General features: G+C 50.6%; 1 protein-coding gene across 2 annotated transcripts in view; it reads left to right on the top strand.

Annotated features, from left to right (window-relative positions):
• Positions 1-20551, top strand: part of LOC119974653 (F-box only protein 11) — a 194856-nt gene that overhangs the window by 113136 nt on the left and 61169 nt on the right. For both annotated transcript variants that reach the window (XM_038813727.1, XM_038813736.1), the window contains 3 exons: positions 3936-4065; positions 19191-19274; positions 19363-19495. In XM_038813727.1, coding sequence (XP_038669655.1) covers positions 3936-4065; positions 19191-19274; positions 19363-19495 — 347 coding nt within the window. The remainder of the gene's footprint in view (positions 1-3935; positions 4066-19190; positions 19275-19362; positions 19496-20551) is intronic.

Raw genomic sequence — 20551 nt, 5'->3', positions numbered from 1 at the left:
ATACAGATCCTTAGAAAATAGGCGACCGTTTTAGATAGAGGATCTGGATCGGCGCAAGCTTGGAGGGCCGAAGGGCCTGTTCCAGTGCTGTAATTTTTCTTTGTTCTAGTATGTCTGGAACTCTTATGGTGGCCCAGATTTCACTCTGTGCTTGCCACTGAACTTTCAGATCGCAGGAAGGGTGGCATGGTGGCAGTGGTTGGCACTGGAGCCTCACAGTACCGGGGACCCGTGTTTGACCCCGATCTCTCTGACTCTGTGAATTTTGCACATTCTTTCTGTGTCTGCATGGGTTTCCTCCCACAACCCAAAGATTTGCAAGCTAAGTGGATTGGCCGTACTAAATTGCCCCCAAGTGTCCAAAGGTTCGATGGGGTTAAGGGGTTACAGAGGATAGGCTGGGGATTTGGCCCAGGTAGGATGCACTTTCGGAGGGTTGGTGCAGACCCGATGGGCCAAATGGCCTCCTCCTGCACTGTAGGATATCTATGATTAAGAAAGCTGCTAGTTCAGAATGGAAAAGTGATTTCAGAATATTTCCATCTGCACGGACTTCATGGCGCGCTCTGTGGAAGAACAGTGAATCACCAGTTGTAACTTCTAGTTTTCAACTTTTAACTGCACATGTAGACTCAAGGCGTTGCTCTTTATTTTGCAGTTGTAATTAAGCTAATGCTGATAGTTTTGCTGGTGTACTAACAGCAAAATCTAGTCCTACCTATTTTTGTTTTGTGGCTGCACCTACCATTAAATGACATTGCAATATAAAACAAAAGTATTGGTGACCATATCTAATACAGAGATTATTTGCAAAGAAGAGTCATATTAGACTCAAAATGGCAACTGTTTCTCTCTCCACAGTTGCTGCCAGATCTGCTGCGTTTTTGCAGCCCCTTTTATTTCAGATTTCCAGCATTGACAGTATTTTGCTTTTATCGATATTACTTCATTTGACCGATCTTCGGTTACAGCATAATTACTTCGCAAATATAAGCTTCCAATCTTCTGCAGTGGTTTTTAAAAAAAAAAAACAAAACATTTTATTGAAGTTTTTTAAAATATGTACGTAAACAGGAAAATACAAAAACCAAATGCAGCAACGGTTAAAGCCCCACCCTCCCTGCACCTCCCCACAACCAACACCTCCGACTTAGCTCACTCCCATCCAACACCCACCTCCTTTTTCCAAACCCGCCACCAAGTCCAAACTAAAGATAAAACAACCCCCACCTGAAGCTGACAACTCAATACCCCACAAAGAACTCCATAAACAGCTTCCACATCGAGGCTAAACCCCTCCTTCGCCCCTCGAATGGCGAACTTGATCTTTTCCAAATGCAGGAACTCTGCAAATCACTAACCGATACCCCTGCCTTCGTCAGTGCTGAATCCTGCCAACGCAACAAAATCCATCCTGAGTATGTCAGGGAGGCAAAGGCAAAGGCGTCGACACCCACCCACCCACCCACCTGTACTCCCGGATCTTCAGACACTCCGAATTTTGCGACCATAAGACCTAGGAGCAGAATTAGGCCACTCGGCCCATCGAGTCTGCTCTGCCATTCAATCATGGCTGATATTTTCTTATCCCCCATTCTCCTGCCTTCTCCCCATAACCCCTGATTCCCTTATTAATCAAGAACCTATCTATGTCTGTCTTAAAGACACTAAGTGAATTGGCCTCCACAGCCTTCTGCAGCAAAGACTTCCACAGATTCACCAAACTCTGGCTTAAGAAATTCCTCCTCATCTCTGTTTTAAAGGATCGTCCCATTAGTCTGAGATGGTGTCCTCTGGTTCTAGTTTTTCCTACAAGTGGAAACATCCTGTCCACGTCCACTCTATCCAGACCCCGCCATATCCTGTAAGTTTCTATAAGATCCCCTCTCATCCTTCTAAACTCCGAGTACAGACCCAGAATCTGCAACCGTTCCTCATACGACAAGTTCTTCATTCCAGGGAGCGTTCTTGTGAACCTCCTCTGGACCATTTCCAAGGCCAGCACATCCTTCCTTAGATACGGGGCCCAAAACTGCTCACAATGCTCCAAATGGGATCTGACCAGAGCCTTATACAGCCTCAGAAGTACCTACCTCCCTGGTCTTGTGTTCTAGCCCCCTTGACATGAATGCTAACATTGCATTTGCCGCCTTTACTGCCAAATGAACCTGCACATTAACCTTAAGAGAATTGTGAAGAAGGACTCCCAAGTCCCTTTGTGGTTCTGATTTCCAAAGCATTTCCCCATTTAGAAAATAGTCTGTGCTGAAATTCCTCCTTCCAAAGTGCATAACCTCTCACTTTTCCACATTGTACTTCATTGCCCACTCTCCTAGCTTGTCCAAGTCCTTCTGCAGCCCCCTTGCTTCCTCAGAGGGACTACCTGTCCCTCTACAGATCTTTGTATCATCTGCAAACTTAGCAACAGTGCCTTCAGTTCCTTCTTCCAGATCATTAACACCACGTCTGAAAATCCCTTCTAACACCCCCTCGACCTCCGGCACACCCAAAATATATGTACATGATTCGTGACGACCCCCCCCCCCCCCCCCCCCCCCCCCCCCCCCCCAAATACCCATCCTCCACCCCCTGGAAAGAAACTGACTCATCCTGGACACTGTCATGTGGGCTCCATGCACCACCTTAAATTGAATAAGACTTAGCCTGGCACACGATGAGGGCACATTCACCCTCCGCAGAGCTTTCCTCCACACTTCAGCCCCCAACTCCTTCACCCACTTGAGCCTGACTTTGTCAGCTCCCCATACATGTCTGCAACCATGCCTTGCCCAATTTCATCCTCAGACAGGAACTTATCCTGCAGCACCAGGGGTGGCAGCGTTGGAAACACAGGCACCTCCTTCCGAATAAAGACCCTAACCTGCAGATACCTGAACCTATTCCCCCCTTCGTAGCTGGTATGTCCCTTCCAGATCTGCAAACGACCCTCCCACGAACAAATCCCCAAGGCATTCTATCCGCACCTACCACCACCCCTGGAACCTCCCATCCAACCCCGCTGGATTAAACCTGTAATTATCACAAATTGGCGCCCACAGCAACCCACCTTCCAATCCAAAGTGCTACCGGCACTGGTTCCAAACCCTCAGTGCTGATACCACCACGAACGTGTGGAGTATTAACCGGCGAGAATGGATGGAGCGCCGATGCCTTCAAATTGGTCTGCTTACATGAGGCCAACTTCATCCGCCTCCAGGCTGACGACTCCTCCACCCCTTCAACCCCGTAAGTGCCATTGCCAATGGCTCAATCGCTAGGGCAAAGAGCAGCAGAGAGAGCGGGCACCTATGCGTTTCCCCCCGGTGCAGCCCAAAATAATCCAAGCTGATCTTGTTGGTCCGGAAGTTCGCTTTAGGCGCCTTGTACAGCAGCCAAACCCTATCCACAAACCCCTTCCAAATCAATCAAACACCTCTAATAGATAATTCGACCCGATCAAACGCCTTCTCCGCATGTATTGCCACTCCCACCTCCACTTTCCAGTCCTCTGAGGGCGTCACAATAACATTAAGCAGCCTCCGCACATTTGCCCCTTCACAAGCCGCATCCGGTCCTCATGCATCACACCTGGTACACACTCCTTTATCCGTGTAGTTAGCACCTTCGCCAACAGCTTTGCATTCACATTCAACAGCGAGATTGGCCCGTATGATCCACACTTTTCCGGGTCTTTGTCCTTCTTTAAAATGAGCGATATTAAGGCCTGAGACAAGGTGTGGGGCTGCAGTGGCAGTTTGTTGGATAAATTAAGTAAGTTGGGTTTTATCGAAAAAGGATATGAAGGTAATTGGGAATTTTAAATTTGCTGGAATTCTGTGCATATTATGTTTGTGTGCTTTGGTACCGTAATGTGTTAGTGCATCGCTGATTGAATCTTAATTGAAATATAAAATGAAGAATACATATTTTTCCAGGAAACGATTGTATATGGAAGTGTTTGAGTACACTCGGCCAATGATGCATCCGGAGCCAGGCAAATTTTATCAGATTAACCCAGAAGACTGTGAACATCAAAATCCATGGAAAGAAAGCTTTCAACAATTGGTATGGCATTATACATTGCTGTTGCAATCTAATTATGAGAGTCTGTCTTTAATTGATAGGTGAAGCTCTTTCCTTTGAGGAAGGCAAAGAGAATTAAGGGCAGAACTAAACTGAGGTGATTGCTCCATAATCTTATTTGACATGTGTCTTGGAAATGTGGGGGAGAAAGAGGACCCAAGCATGGCCACAATCCCAGAGGTGCGCACGTGTGCAACTGGTGATTTAACATGAGGGTCACCACGCCTCGGACGTTTGAGAGGGCAGACCCTTCATAAGTAACCACAGCCACAATGGGAATTTAACCAATGTCCTTTGCATCATGAATCAGCAGTGCAGCCAACTGAGCTATATGATCATTTGCTCGTGCTCTCTCTCTTTTCTCTGCATGTGTCTGTGAGAGTGCAGGCGTTTCTCTATCCCTCCATGTCTGTCCCTGTTTTCCATGTCTGTCCCTGTTTTCCATGTCTGTCCCTGTCTCTCTGTCTGTGTCTCTCTCGCTCCGGTCTGTCTCTCTCGCTCCGGTCCGCCTCTCTCGCTCCGGTCCGCCCCTCTCTCTCGCTCCGGTCCGCCTCTCTCTCTCGCGCTGGTCCGTCTCTCTCTCTCGCGCTGGTCCGTCTCTCTCGCGCTGGTCCGTCTCTCTCTCTCGCGCTGGTCCGTCTCTCTCTCTCGCGCTGGTCCGTCTCTCTCTCTCGCGCTGGTCATTCTCTCTCTCTCGCGCTGGTCCGTCTCTCTCTCTCGCGCTGGTCCGTCTCTCTCTCTCGCGCTGGTCCGTCTCTCTCTCTCGCGCTGGTCCGTCTCTCTCTCTCGCGCTGGTCCGTCTCTCTCTCTCGCGCTGGTCCGTCTCTCTCTCTCGCGCTGGTCCGTCTCTCTCTCTCGCGCTGGTCCGTCTCTCTCTCTCGCGCTGGTCCGTCTCTCTCTCTCGCGCTGGTCCGTCTCTCTCTCTCGCGCTCTCTGTCTGTCTGTCTCTCTCGCTCTGTCTGTCTGTCTCTCTCGCTCTGTCAGTCTGTCTCTCCCGCTCTGTCTGTCTGTCTCTCTCTCTCGCGCTCTCTGTCTGTCTCTCTCTCTCGCGCTCTGTCTGTCTCTCTCTCTCGCGCTCTGTCTGTCTGTCTCTCCCGCTCTGTCTGTCTGTCTCTCCCGCTCTGTCTGTCTGTCTCTCCCGCTCTGTCTGTCTGTCTCTCCCGCTCTGTCTGTCTGTCTCTCCCGCTCTGTCTGCCTGTCTCTCCCGCTCTGTCTGCCTGTCTCTCCCGCTCTGTCTGCCTGTCTCTCCTGCTCTGTCTGCCTGTCTCTCCCGCTCTGTCTGCCTGTCTCTCCCGCTCTGTCTGCCTGTCTCTCCCGCTCTGTCTGCCTGTCTCTCCCGCTCTGTCTGCCTGTCTCTCCCGCTCTGTCTGCCTGTCTCTCCCGCTCTGTCTGCCTGTCTCTCCCGCTCTGTCTGCCTGTCTCTCCCGCTCTGTCTGTCTGTCTCTCCCGCTCTGTCTGTCTGTCTCTCCCGCTCTGTCTGTCTGTCTCTCCCGCTCTGTCTGTCTGTCTCTCCCGCTCTGTCTGTCTGCCTCTCCCGCTCTGTCTGTCTGCCTCTCCCGCTCTGTCTGTCTGTCTCTCCCGCTCTGTCTGTCTGTCTCTCCCGCTCTGTCTGTCTGTCTCTCCCGCTCTGTCTGTCTGTCTCTCCCGCTGTGTCTGTCTGTCTCTCCCGCTGTGTCTGTCTGTCTCTCCCGCTGTGTCTGTCTGTCTCTCCCGCTCTGTCTGTCTGTCTCTCCCGCTCTGTCTGTCTGTCTCTCCCGCTCTGTCTGTCTGTCTCTCCCGCTGTGTCTGTCTGTCTCTCCCGCTCTGTCTGTCTGTCTCTCCCGTTCTGTCTGTCTGTCTCTCCCGCTCTGTCTGTCTGTCCTCTCCCGCTCTGCTGTCTGTCTCTCCCCGCTCTGTCTGTCTGTCTCTCCCGCTCTGTCTGTCTGTCTCTCCCGCTCTGTCTGTCTGTCTCTCCCGCTCTGTCTGTCTGTCTCTCCCGCTCTGTCTGTCTGTCTCTCCCGCTCTCTCTGTCTGTCTGTCTCTCCCGCTCTGTCTGTCTGTCTGTCTCTCCCGCTCTGTCTGTCTGTCTGTCTCTCCCGCTCTCTCTGTCTGTCTCTCCCGCTCTCTCTGTCTGTCTCTCCCGCTCTCTCTGTCTGTCTCTCCCGCTCTCTCTGTCTGTCTCTCCCGCTCTCTCTGTCTGTCTCTCCCGCTCTCTCTGTCTGTCTCTCCCGCTCTCTCTGTCTGTCTCTCCCGCTCTCTCTGTCTGTCTCTCCCGCTCTCTCTGTCTGTCTCTCCCGCTCTCTCTGTCTGTCTCTCCCGCTCTCTCTGTCTGTCTCTCCCGCTCTCTCTGTCTGTCTCTCCCGCTCTCTCTGTCTGTCTCTCCCGCTCTCTCTGTCTGTCTCTCCCGCTCTCTCTGTCTGTCTCTCCCGCTCTCTCTGTCTGTCTCTCCCGCTCTCTCTGTCTGTCTCTCCCGCTCTCTCTGTCTGTCTCTCCCGCTCTCTCTGTCTGTCTCTCCCGCTCTCTCTGTCTGTCTCTCCCGCTCTCTCTGTCTGTCTCTCCCGCTCTCTCCGTCTGTCTCTCCCGCTCTCTCTGTCTGTCTCTCCCGCTCTCTCTGTCTGTCTCTCCCGCTCTCTCTGTCTGTCTCTCCCGCTCTCTCTGTCTGTCTCTCCCGCTCTCTCTGTCTGTCTCTCCCCGCTCTCTCTGTCTGTCTCTCCCGCTCTCTCTGTCTGTCTCTCCCGCTCTCTCTGTCTGTCTCTCCCGCTCTCTGTCTGTCTCTCCCGCTCTCTCTGTCTGTCTCTCCCGCTCTCTCTGTCTGTCTCTCCCGCTCTCTCTGTCTGTCTCTCCCGCTCTCTCTGTCTGTCTCTCCCGCTCTGTCTGCCTGTCTCTCCCGCTCTGTCTGCCTGTCTCTCCCCCTGTCTGCCTGTCTCTCCCCCTGTCTGCCTGTCTCTCCCCCTGTCTGCCTGTCTCTCCCCCTGTCTGCCTGTCTCTCCCCCTGTCTGCCTGTCTCTCCCGCTCTGTCTGCCTGTCTCTCCCCCTCTGTCTGCCTGTCTCTCCCTCTGTCTGTCTGTCTCTCCCTCTGTCTGTCTGTCTCTCCCTCTGTCTGTCTGTCTCTCAGCCAGCCTGCCCCTCTGTCTGTCTGTCTCTCAGCCAGCCTGCCCCTCTGTCTGTCTGTCTCTCCCGCTCTGTCTGTCTGTCTCTCCCGCTCTGTCTGTCTGTCTCTCCCGCTCTGTCTGTCTGCCTCTCCCGCTCTGTCTGTCTGTCTCTCCCGCTCTGTCTGTCTGTCTCTCCCGCTCTGTCTGTCTGTCTCTCCCGCTCTGTCTGTCTGTCTCTCCCGCTGTGTCTGTCTGTCTCTCCCCTGTGTCTGTCTGTCTCCCCTGTGTCTGTCTGTCTCCTCCCGCTGCTGTCTGTTCTGCCTCTCCCGCTGCCTGTCTGTCTGTCTCCTCCCGCGCTGTCTGTCTGTCTCATCCCGCTCCTGTCTGTCTGTCTCTCCCGTCTGTCCTGTCTGTCTCTCCCCGCTCTGTTCTGTCTGTCTCTCCCCGCTCTGTCCTGTCTGTCTCTCCCGCTCTGTCTGTCTGTCTCATCCGTCTGTCGGTCTCTCTCCCGCTTCGTCCTGTCTGTCTCCCTCCCGCTCTTGCTGTCTGCTCTCTCCCGATCTGTTCGTCTGTCCCTCTCCCGTCTCTGTCTGTCTGTCCTCTCCCGCTCCCCTGTCTGTCTGTTCGCTCCCGCTCTGTCTGTCTGTCTCTCCGCCTCCTCTGTCCTGTCTGTCTCTCCCTCCTCTCTGTCCTGTCTTCTGTCCTCTCCGCTCCTGCTCTGTCTGCTCTGTCTCTCCCGCTCTTCTCTGTCTGTCTCTCCCGCTCTCTCTGTCTGTCCTCACCCTCTTTTTTTCCCGCTCTCTGTCTGTCTCTCCCGCTCTCTCTGTCTGTCTCTCCGCTCTCTTGTCTGTCTCCCGCTCTCTCTGTCTGTCTCTCCGCTCTCTCTGTCTGTCTCTCCCGCGCACTCTGTCGCTCTCCCGCGCACTCTGTCTGTCTCTCGCGCACTCTGTCGTCTCTCCCGCTCTCTCTGTCTGTCTCTCCCGCTCTCTCTGTCTGTCTCTCCCGCTCTCTCTGTCTGTCTCTCCCGCTCTCTGTCTGTCTCTCCGCTCTCTCTGTGTCTCTCCGCTCTCTCTGTCTGTCTCCCGCTCTCTCTGTCTCTCTCTAACCCGCTCTCTCTGTCTGTCTCTCCCGCTCTCTCTGTCTGTCTCGCCCGCTCTCTCTGTCTGTCTCTCACGCTCTCTCTGTCTGTCTCTCCCGCTCTCTCTGTCTGTCTCTCCCGTCTCTCTGTCTGTCTCCGCCTGTCTGTCTGTCTCTCCCGCTCTCTCTGTCTGTCTCTCCCGCTTCTCTGTCTGTCTCTCCCGTCTCTCTGTCTGTCTCTCCCGCTCTTCTCTGTCTGTCTCTCCCGCTCTCTCTGTCTGTATCTCCCGCTCTCTGTCGTCTCTCCCGCTCTCTCTGTCTGTCTCTCCCGCTTCTCTCTGTCTGTCTCTCCCGCTCTCTCTGTCTGGTCTCTCCCGCTCTCTCTGTCTGTCTCTCTCCCGCTCTCTCTGTCTGTCTCTCCCGCTCTCTCTGTCTGTCTTCTCCCGCTCTCTCTGTCTGTCTCTCCCGCTCTCTCTGTCTGTCTCTCCCGCTCTCTCTGTCTGTCTCTCCCGCTCTCTCTGTCTGTCTCTCCCGCTCTCTCTGTCTGTCTCTCCCGCTCTCTCTGTCTGTCTCTCCCGCTCTCTCTGTCTGTCTCTCCCGCTCTCTCTGTCTGTCTCTCCCGCTCTCTCTGTCTCTGCCTCCCGCTCTCTCTGTCTCTGTCTCCCGCTCTCTCTGTCTGTCTCTCCCGCTCTCTCTGTCTCTCCGCTCTCTCTGTCTCTCTCTCCCGCTCTCTCTGTCTGTCTCTCCCGCTCTCTCTGTCTGTCTCCCCGCTCTCTCTGTCTGTATCTCCCGCTCTCTCTGTCTGTCTCTCCCGCTCTCTCTGTCTGTCTCTCCGCTCTCTCTGTCTGTCTCTCCCGCTCTCTCTGTCTGTCTCCCGCTCTCTGTCTGTCTGTCTCTCCCGCTCTCTCTGTCTGTCTCTCCCGCTCTCTCTGTCTGTCTCTCCCGCTCTCTCTGTCTGTCTCTCCCGCTCTGTCTGTCTGTCTGTCTCTCTCTCTCTGTCTGTCTCTCTGTCTCTCTCTCTCTGTCTGTCTCTCTGTCTCTCTCTCTCTGTCTGTCTCTCTGTCTCTCTCTCTCTGTCTGTCTCTCTCTCTCTGTCTGTCTCTCTCTCTCTGTCTGTCTCTCTGTCTCTCTCTCTGTATGTCTGTCTGTCTCTCTCTCTCTCTCTCTGTATGTCTGTCTGTCTCTCTCTCTCTCTGTATGTCTGTCTCTCTCTCTCTCTGTATGTCTGTCTGTCTCTCTCTCTGTATGTCTGTCTCTCTCTCTGTGTCTCTCTCTCTCTCTCTCTCTCTGTCTCTCTCTCTCTCTCTCTGTGTCTCTCTCTCTCTGTGTCTCTCTCTCTCTGTGTCTCTCTCTCTCTGTGTCTCTCTGTCTGTCTGTCTGTCGCTCTCTCTCGCTCTCTCTCGCTCTCTCTCGCTCTCTCTCGCTCTCTCTCTCTCGCTCTCTCTCGCTCTCTCTCGCTCGCTCTCGCTCGCTCTCGCTCGCTCTCGCTCTCTCTCGCTCTCTCTAGCTCTCTCTCGCTCTCTCTCGCTCGCTCTCGCTCTCTCTCGCTCTCTCTCGCTCTCTCTCGCTCGCTCTCGCTCTCTCTCGCTCTCTCTCGCTCTCTCTCGCTCTCTCTCGCTCTCTCTCGCTCTCTCTCGCTCTCTCTCGCTCTCTCTCGCTCGCTCTCGCTCGCTCTCGCTCTCTCTCGCTCTCTCTCGCTCTCTCTCGCTCTCTCTCGCTCTCTCTCGCTCTCTCTCGCTCTCTCTCGCTCTCTCTCGCTCTCTCTCGCTCTCTCTCGCTCTCTCTCGCTCTCTCTCGCTGTCTCTGTGTGTCTCTGTGTGTCTCTGTGTGTCTCTGTGTGTCTCTGTGTGTCTCTGTGTGTCTCTGTGTGTCTCTGTGTGTCTCTGTGTGTCTCTGTGTGTCTCTGTGTGTCTCTGTGTGTCTCTGTGTGTCTCTGTGTGTCTCTGTGTGTCTCTGTGTGTCTCTGTGTGTCTCTGTGTGTCTCTCTCTCTCTGTCTGTCTGTCTGTCTGTCTGTCTGTCTGTCTGTCTGTCTGTCTGTCTGTCTGTCTGTCTGTCTGTCTGTCTCTGTCTGTCTGTCTGCCCCCTCGCCCCTGCCCGTGTCGCTGCCCCTCTCGCTCTCTCGCTGCCGCTTCCCCCTGCTCTCCCCCTCCCTTGTGCTGTGTCACTTTTTCAGAATACATATGGCACATTTTGCAACAAAAGTAGCAATTGTCAATTAATTACCTACATTAAGACTTGTGCCATTTTTTTGTTCATCATGATAAAATGGTCTGCATCTCTGTTTCAACTTCCTTTAATTACATTTGTGACGTGGCATTGTTAATAGAATTTGTAATACCCTGTGTACAGATCTCCAATTCACAGAATACTACAGCAGGAAAGAGGCCCTTTGGCCCAGCGAGTCTGCACCGACACATGAAAGGCCTGACCTATCCACCTAATTCCACTTGCCAGCATTTGGCCCATAGCCTTGAATGTTCTGGCATGCCAAGTACTCATCCAGGTACTTTTTAAAGGATTAAAGGATGTGAGGCATGCCACCTATACCCGCGCTCCCAGGCAGTGCATTCCAGACAGTCACCATTCTCAGGGTAAAAAAGTTTTTCTTCAAATCCCATGCCTTACTTTGAACACATGTCCCCTCGTAACTGACCCTTCGAGTAAGGGGAGCAGCTGCTCCCTACCCACCCTCTCCATGGCCCTGATAATCTTGTACACCTCAATCAGGTCACCCCTTGGGCTTCTCTGCTCCAGAGAAAACAACCCAAGCCTATCCAACCTCTCTTTCTAACTTAAATAATCTTTATTAGCGTCATAAGTAGGTTTACATTAACACTGCAATGAAGTTACTGTGAAAAGCCCCTAGTCATCACATTCTGGCGCCTGTTCGGGTACACTGAGGGAGAATTCAGAATGCCTAATTCACCTAACAGCACGTCTTTTGGGACTTGCGGGAGGAAACCGGAGCTCCCGGGGGAGACCCACACAGACACGGGGAGAACGTGCAGACTCTGGACAGATAGTGACCCAAGCCGGGAATTGAAACCGTATCCCTGGCGCTGTGAAGCAACGGTGCTAACCACTATGCTACCGAGCCGTCCTTCATCCCAGGCAACATTCTGGTGAATTTTTTCTGCACCCTCTCCAGTGCAATTACATCCTTCCTATAATGTGGCAACCAGAATTGTACACCGAATTCCAGCTGTGGCATCAGCATCACCAAAGTTGTATACAGCTCCACCATGACCTCCGTTTTTATAATCTATGCCCCGATTTATAAACACAAGTGTCCCATTTGCCTTTTTCATCACCCTATTAATCTCCCCATCTACCTTCAGAGATCTATGGACAAACGCACCAAGATCCCTTTGTTCTTCAGAACTTCCCAGTGTCAGACTTTTCATAGTGAACATCCTTGTCAAATTACTCCTTCCAAAATGTATCGCCTCACACTTTTCAGGGTGAAATTCACTCTACAACTTATCCGCCCATTTGATCATCCCGTCTGTATCTTCCTGTAACCCACGACACTCAACCTCACTGTTAATAACCTGGCTAATCTTTGTGTCAGCCCCAAAATCTATCGATCTGATCCCCCACACAGTCATCTGTGTCATTTATATAAATGACAAACAATAGGAGGCCCAGCATAGATCCCTGTGGTATGCCACTGGACACTGGCTTCCAGTCACTAAAGCAGCCGTCTATCATCACCCTCTGTTTCCTACCGCTAAGCCAATTATGAATCTACTGTATCAAATCACCCTGTATCCCTTGTCCGGTTACCTTCATAATTCTCCCATGTGGGACCTTGTCAAAGGCTTTGCTGAAATCCATGTACACCACATCAACTGCACTACCCTCATTTATGCACTTGGTTACATGCTCCAAAAGTTCAATCAAATTTGTTAGGCGTGAACTTCCTCTGACAAAGCCATGCTGACTATCCCTGATCAAATCTTACCTCTCCAAGTGGAGATGGATTCTCTCCTTCAGAATCTTCAGTAGTTTCCCAACCACTGACGTGAGACTCGCTGGTCTGTAGTTCCCTGGCTTGTCTCTGCAACCTTGCTTAAATAGTGGGACCACATTAGCTGTTCTCCAGTCCTCTGGCCCCTCTCCTGTGGCCAGAATGGAATAAAAAATTGGGTCAGAGGCCCAGCAGTCTTCTCCCTTCCCTACCACAGCAGCCTGCGACACACTTCATCTGGACCTGGAGGTTTGTCTACTTTTAAGCCCTCCAATACCTTGTCACTCCCTATGACAATTTGCTCAAGAACCTCGAGCTCTCTCCCCGAGTTCCATAATGACCTCCTCATTCTCGTGAGTCAAGACAGATGTGAAGTATTTATTCAAAACCTGTCAATGTCCTCTGGCTCCACCCGCAGATTGCCCCTTTGGTCCCAAATGGGCCCTACTCCCTCCTCCGAGTAATGATTTGGATTCATTTAGGATGTATAGGGTACAATTTGTTTTTGAACCAGATGGGTTTTTATTGATGTTTATGATTTTACATTGTACAGGAGATGATTGAAATTGTTATTTACAATTTACATGCTGTTCCTTTTTGGCAACCTCCCCCTTTCTACTATTTCCGGGCCCTGTCTTAGGCCCTTTCCTCCACCAAAGATTGTTTATTTGTCACTCATTTTGTTGTTATAGTTTTGTTGGGGGCACTTTTGCTCCCGCATCAGTGTCTTCCTGAGTACCCTCTTGACGTTTCCTTGGGTCTCTCCCACATTGCGCACCCCTTCCTGTCTGCTTTCTGTGGCTCTCGTGGTTCCTATGCGTCTCTCCTCCCCCTCCTCCCTTTCTATCAGTTGTTGGCTTCAAACAGGTCCTGGAACAGGCTGATGAATTGCACCCAGCGCTTTGTGGAACCCATTGTCTGACCCTTGGATGGAGAAATTCCAATAGGTCTGCCAGCCAGTCTGCAGATGTGGGTGGTGCTGCTGATCGCCAGCCGAGCAGGATTCTTTGGCGTGTAATTAGGGAGGAAAGGCAAAGGGGTGTCAACCCTCTTCCCCAAATGTAGTTCTGGCTGGTCTGCTACCCCAAAGACTGCCACTCTCGGGCACGCTCTACCCTCATTCCCGCAACTTTGGACATCGCCTTGAGGAAGGCTGTTCAGAACCTGACAAACCTGGCGCATGCCCAGAAGGCAGCACGGTAGCATGGTGGTTAGCATAAATGCTTCACAGCTCCAGGGTCCCAGGTTCGATTCCCGGCTGGGTCACTGTCTGTGTGGAGTCTGCACGTCCTCCCCGTGTGTGCGTGGGTTTCCTCCGGGTGCTCCGGTTTCCTCCCACAGTCCAAAGATGTGCGGGTTAGGTGGATTGGCCATGCTAAATTGCCCGTAGTGTCCTAAAAAGTAAGGTTAAGGGGGGGGTTGTTGGGTTACGGGTATAGGGTGGATACGTGGGTTTGAGTAGGGAGATCATTGCTCGGCACAACATCGAGGGCCGAAGGGCCTGTTCTGTGCTGTACTGTTCTATAAAAAAAAAAAACCTGTGAGCATGTTGGCCGGGTCACCCTGGCACCATTCACATTTGTTCTCCATCTCCAGGAAGAACCTGCTCTTTTGGGTTCTTGTCGGATGTGCTCTGTGCATCACTTAACTGCATGAGGCTTGGCCTTGCGCAGGAGGAGGTGGCATTGCCCCTATAAGTGCTTTGCTCAAGAGCCCCCACACTACTTCTGTTGCTAGTTCTTCCTCCCACTTCTGCCGTGCTCCATTCAGTGGTGATCTTGCCCTTTTTTTTTTTTTAATTTTAGATTAGCCAATTATTTTTTCCAATTAAGGGGCAATTTAGCGTGGCCAATCCACCTACTCTGCACATTTTTGGGTTGTGGGGGCGAAACCCACGCAGACACGGGGAGAACGTGCAAACTCCACACGGACAGTGACCCAGAACCGGGATTGAACCTGGGACCTCAGCGCCGTGAGGCGGTTGTGCTAACCACTAGGCCACCGTGCTGCCCTATCTTGCCCTTTTTAAAATAAATTTAGAGTACCCAATTCTTTATTTCCAATTTAGTGTGACCAATCCACCTACCCTACACATCTTGTGGGGGGTGAAACCCACGTAGACACTGGGGGAATCTGCAAATTTCATACGGACAATGACCTGGGGCCGGGATCGAACCCGTGTCCTCGTGATGTGCCACTGTGTTGCCCTCCAGGAAAACAATCCTGTCGCTCTGGTCCATTGAAACCTTTTCAAGTTCCTTGATCGTCTTGCCTTGAGCTTCCAGCTTCTTCCCCATTCAGCCAATCGCCTTCTGCATGGTAACCAGTGCCTCCATCATCGCCACTTTGACCGCCACCTGGATCTCTAACTTGATTGCCTCCCTCATTGCGGTAAATTCCTTAGTCAGGAATATTTTCCTGGGGGGGGGGGGGGTGTTGTTGTTGTCGTCCAGGTCGGGAGTGGCCAGGGACTCCGCTGACTCGCTCGCTGTTCCTGTCCTTTTCCCCCTCTTCTACCTTCTCTGCTGCCTCTTTTCCCCTCTTCTACATTCCCTGCGGCCCCGTGAGGTTCCATTTGCTGGCCTACTGTACCGTTCCTCTTCCTTTCTTGTTTATGGGTAGAATGAGCCTGAATTTTCAGGCTAAATTCGTCCAAAAGTTCCTATTTTATTATATTCTGGAGGAGAGCCACCTGATGTGTGACTGCTCGGCACATTCCTGCCAGCGGAAGTCCCAGGGTACAATTTTAAAGTTTGCAGATGATCTGAAACTCGGAAGTGTAGTAAACAATCGGGAAGATGGTAATGGACTTCAAGAGGATATCGCTTGGTGGACTGGGCGGACACTTGACACGAAATTGAGAAAAGTGTGAGGTGATACATTTTAGTGGGAAGAATCAAGAGAGACCATGCATGCTAACATATTGTGATAGTGAGTGCAAGAACAGAGACCGAAAGGGGTTGGTGCTTAAATCTTTGGAGATTGCAGGATGGGTTACCAAACCAGTTAAGTGTCCTGGGCTTTATAAGTAGAGGCATAGAGTACAAAAGCCAGGAAGTTATGCTAAACTTGTATTCAACACCAGTTTAGGCCCAGCTTGAGTGTTGTGACCAACTCTGACCAATTTCAGAGGGTTACAGAGGATTTATTAGACTGGCTTCAGTGCAAGTGGTTAGAGTTACATGCATTGATTGAGACATTAGAGTTGTTTTCAGCAAAGGAGGTCGAGAAAAGCTTTAGCAGGTATTTAATATCATGTACAATTCGGTTAAATAAAGAGAAGCTACTTTCAGTGGCTGAAGGGTCAAAAATAAGAAGGCATAATTTTTAGGTGATTGGCAGACGAACCAGTGGTGGCATGAAAATCATTTTAAATGAGCAGTTAATATTTGGAATGTGTTGCCTGATAATGTGGTGGAAACAGATTCAATAAGTTGCCTTCAAAAAGAGAATTTGATAAATATTTTAAGGAGAAAAAAATAGCAGGGAAGTGTGACTGAATTGGCTCTTTTTTTAAAATATTTTATTTAAGGCATTTTCATAGAAACAAACCAAAGCAGAAGAACAAGCAAACATTATAACCACCCCCACACCACCTAATAGCACCACTTTCTCGCTTCCCGCCTTTCCCATCTCTTTCCCCCCCACCCCATCCACCCAAACCCTATTCCTGACCTCTGAAATCTCTTTAAAGAAATCAAAAGGGCTTCCAACTTGGGGTGAACCCATCCACTGACCCCTTCAAGACTAACTTGACTTTCTCCAGCCTCAGGAATTCCACCAGGTTTCTCACCCACATCCCCGCTTTCGGCGACTCCGAGTCCCACCACCCGAGCAAATTGCATCTCCGGGCTATCAGGAAGGCAAAGACCAAGACTTCAGCTTCTCTCATATCCTGGACTCCTAGATATTCCAACACCCCGAATATCGCCCACTGACACCACCAAGGGATCAGAGTACTTGCCGGCGAGAACAAAGCCCTCAGACATATTCTCCCCTACACCATGCCATATCCATCGTACCCCTCCCCCATGGCCCATTTCCTAAACATAGCAATATTTGCCACCCAGTAGTAAGTCATGTTTGGCAGCGCCAGCACTCCCGCCCCTCCTCCAGGAAAGCCCTCTTACGGACAGGGTATCCCCTCCCCACAAATCTAGAGATCAGCGCATTGATCTTTATAAAAAAAAAGCGACTTGGGGATGAAGATTGGGAGGTTCTGGAACACGAACAGACAACGGCAGCACATCTCACTTCTTGAAATTTTCAGCTGCTCCATTAGCTGAGCCAGGTTCAACTTGCGCAGCTGCGCCTAGCTCTGCGTCACCTGGATACCCAAGTATCTAAAGCTCACCCCCACCACCCTTAATGGGAAATCCCCTAACCTCCCTTCTTGCCCTCTAGTCTCAGTCGGGAACACCTTGCTCTTACTCATATTCAACTTGTATCCCACAAAACGGCCAAATTCCTCTCAAATTCCCATGATGCCTCCGATATCGCCCAATCGGTCTGAAATATACAGCAACGTTTCGTCTGAAACAGAGACCCTGTGCCCGATGCCCCCCGCACCGCTCAATCCCTCTTCAGTCCCTCGATGCCCTAAGAGCCATTCTCAGCGACTACGCCAAGGTGAAGAGCAACGGGGAGAGCCTCGTTGCCCGAAGTACCCAGACCTCACACGGCTCTGCTGCTCACTCGCAACCGGCACTTCGTACAGCAACCGGGCCCAATTTATAAATCCTGCCCAAACTGAACTGCTCCAGCAGGTCCTTCCATTCCACCTGATCGAACGTCTTCTCCACATCCATCGCCACCACTACCTCCACCTCCTGCCCCTCCAAAGGTATGAGGATTACATCAAACAGTCGCGTCACGTTCACCATCAACTGCCTCCCCTTCACAAAACCCATTTGATCTTCGCCTATCATCCCCAGGTCACAGTCCTTGATTTTGCAGGGGCCAGCATCCTTGTTTCATTATGCACCCTCAACAGCAGTGGCCCTAGGCCCAACCCCAACCTTTTATAAAACTCCTCTGGGAACCCGTCTGGCCCCGGCCCCTCAGCCCAATTCGGACCCCAGTCCCTGATCAAGCTCCTCCCCTACTGTGGGGAAACTCCAGCCCGTCCATACCGACCCCCCTGGCCAGGGCTCAGACTCATGTAGTCTTCTCTAAAACGTCTCAAACATGCCATTCACCTCCTCTTGGTCCATCACCACCATACTCTTATCATCCCTCACTCGGCCAATTTCCCTCACCGCCTCTTGCTTCCTCAACTAATGGGCCAATATCCTGCTCACCTTCTTCCTGTACTCGTATACTGCCCATCTGGCCCTCAGTAACTCCCCCATAGCCTTCCCCGTAGGCACTAGCCCAAACTCCAGCTGGAGCCTCTTATTTACCAGAAAAAAAGATCAGTCTGGTAGTACACCCGGAGCACAGGGGAGAAGTGTTAAAACTCCTTTGCCCCCAGTCTCCCAAACGTCCACGGGTCACCCCCGCCGTGTCCTCCATAAACACCCCCACCCCCCCTTCCGTGTTCCATAAACCCCTTCAGCTCCTTAGCCGCTGCTGACTTGGGACTTGATCGGTCCAAGCTCGGTACTGTAACCGTAATATACGTACCCTCTAGGCCTGCCCTCTGATGTCCATCATCCTAAATCCCCTTCCAACTGCGCCACATGAACCACACCCGCGTCACCGACTCTCACCCTCAAGCAAAGAACCATCTTCCCCTGTGCACCTGCCTCTTGGCAACCCCACTTCACCTCTGCTCAAGGCCTCTAACCGCCCTACCTGTCCCAGTTTCCCCTTCACCTGACCATGAATCCTTAAAGAGTAACAAAAGATGCACTCACCATCGTTGTTTCCTCATGACAAAACCTGCCCTCCAAAAAACACACCATAAAGAACACACAAAGCTCCAAAGACCTCACTCTCCTCCCGAGTCCGTTGTCCCTCACAAACCCATCTCCTCCTCTGGAATGCCTACCTCTAGAATGCCTGAATAATACTCGCTTCTGGAAAGTCACCCACAGGCCGGGTACTCTACTTCAAAATTCACCCCCTTTTTAAAAAGGGCAGCCTTGACCCGGTTAAACCCGGCCCTCCTCTTTGCCCAATTCCTGGTACACCCGCAGCTCTTTCCCTTCCCAGGTACATTTCCTGGTCTGCCTCACCCATCGAAGGATCTTCTTCTCCAGAAAGCGGTGCACCATCATTGCCCTCGGTGGCTTACCCGCCTGCGGCCTCATCATCAGTGCCCTGTGCTCTCGGTCGAATTTCAGACTCTCCTGCTCCATCAGCACTTTTCTTCTTGCACTACTCCTGGTCCATGGATCCATCCACCAGCCACACCAGAGGAGCAAAACCTTCCTCTTGCTTTCAAATGTTTAGCCCCTCAAACGGTGAAAAGACCAAAAAAATCCACCTTGAGCTGAAGCCACCAAATGTGCGACCGCTCACTCCGTGGTCACCACCAGAAGTTGACTGACTGGCTCTTTTAAAGGAGCGAGTGGGCTGAATGGTCGTCTTGTACTCTGCTATGATTCTATGAATAGTAAGCACAGAAGGAAAATCAAAACCAATCTCCAAGAAACTCTGCTGGTCAGTGACATACTGAACAGCTTTATTTCTTTTTTTTTAAATATACCAATTTATCCTGGCCAATCCACTCACCCTGCACACCTTTGGGTTGTGTGAACGAAACCCACGCAAAAACGGGGAGAATGTGCAAACTCCACACAGACTGTGACCCAGTGTCAGGATCGAACCTGGGACCTCGGCACTGTGAGGCAAAATATTGAATATTTAAAAACCTTCAGTTGTGCACTTCTTTTTGCCAGGATTGTCACATCGGTGATTCACAATGATAACATTCCACTAAATTGAAGCATTTGATTTCATCAAGTTTGTTTTTTTTTTTAAAAAGAAAATGAAATGCTTCCATATATTATTTCACTTTTTTCCTGTTATCTTGCAATTTTAGTACAAAGGAGCACATGTAAAACCTGGATTTGCAGAACACTTTTATAGTAGCCCTGCAAGATATAAAGGAAGAGAAAATATGTTGGTAAGGATTCTCTTTTGCTTTTTATTCAATCTACACAATTGTGTGCTGTAATCTTTGGTTAACTAAATTGTGCTAATTTTCTCTACAGTATTATGACACAATTGAAGATGCCTTGGGAGGTGTTCAGGAAGCTCACTTTGACGGCCTTATCTTTGTACACTCTGGTACATACACTGATGAGTGGATTTATATTGAATCCCCTATTACAATGATTGGTGCAGGTAAATATAAATTGAAATAAAGAAATTGTGATTTAATTTTGTAACCATGCTATTGGCGATGCAGAGCATTAACCCTGCAAAATAGCATTCTATGGAGTTACAGGATTTAGGATTTTTTGTTAATTCCTCTTCTGAAATCCCCCGTTCCGTACTATATGATAAATTAGTTTCATGCAATGTAATTCAATGCACAAACACTTTTGAACTTCCACTCAGTAAAGTTATGGAGGAAATTATGATTTTGTTCTCTGGTTTTAATTTTTGGTCTTGTTCTCATATTTCCTTCCTTTTCCCGCCCTGAAAGCTATTGCATGTCAAGCTCTGTCGTGAGGTTATGCTGGTGAACTGTTTCCAGTCTTCTGTGCTCGAGTCAGATACAGGGATGTTATCGTTCATAGAGGCTGCTTTACCATTGAATAAGATTATGGCTAACTTCTCCAAGTCCGCTTTCCAACTTTGTTTCACATCTGTTGATGCCATTTAGGCTCAAAATCTATTGATCTCAACCTTAGATAGACTCTGTGCATCTACAGTCCCCTGGGGGTAGAGAATTCCAGAGATTCATAACCCTCTGAGTAAAGAAATTCCTCCTCCTCTCATTCCTCCATAACTGACCCTTTTCTTGGGTTATGACCCTTGTTGTAGACTCTCTAGCTAGGGGTAAGAATTCCCAGCACATCTGCCCTATTGACCGTTGACCACTAAAACTATCAAAACCAAGAAAATATTTGGCCACCCCAGAGTTGATATCTCTTTGTCCGTGTCACCAAGGCCCACAAAGGATATTCCCCTCCCCCGAGGCTAGGCCTATCCAGTTCCATGCAAAACATGGCATCTAAAGCATCCCTCCCAAGAGGGACAGCCCCACAAGACACATCACCTACCACCAAAAACCAAGGATTCTAAGCCCAACCTCTCCATAAAAGTTCTGACAGCAGAACAACTCAGTTCGGGACAACTGACCAACTCCGCACTAAAAAAGATAAACCACTGTCCTCAACATAGTTCGCCTGAGCCCGAAGAAGAATGAGCACAACCAAAAGTATTAGATCTGAC

The sequence above is a fragment of the Scyliorhinus canicula genome, chromosome 1 (assembly GCF_902713615.1).
Source record: "Scyliorhinus canicula chromosome 1, sScyCan1.1, whole genome shotgun sequence".
In the NCBI taxonomy this organism is placed as follows: domain Eukaryota; kingdom Metazoa; phylum Chordata; class Chondrichthyes; order Carcharhiniformes; family Scyliorhinidae; genus Scyliorhinus; species Scyliorhinus canicula.
Note: the sequence above shows the minus strand (reverse complement) of the source record. Positions and strands in the feature narration are given on the sequence as shown.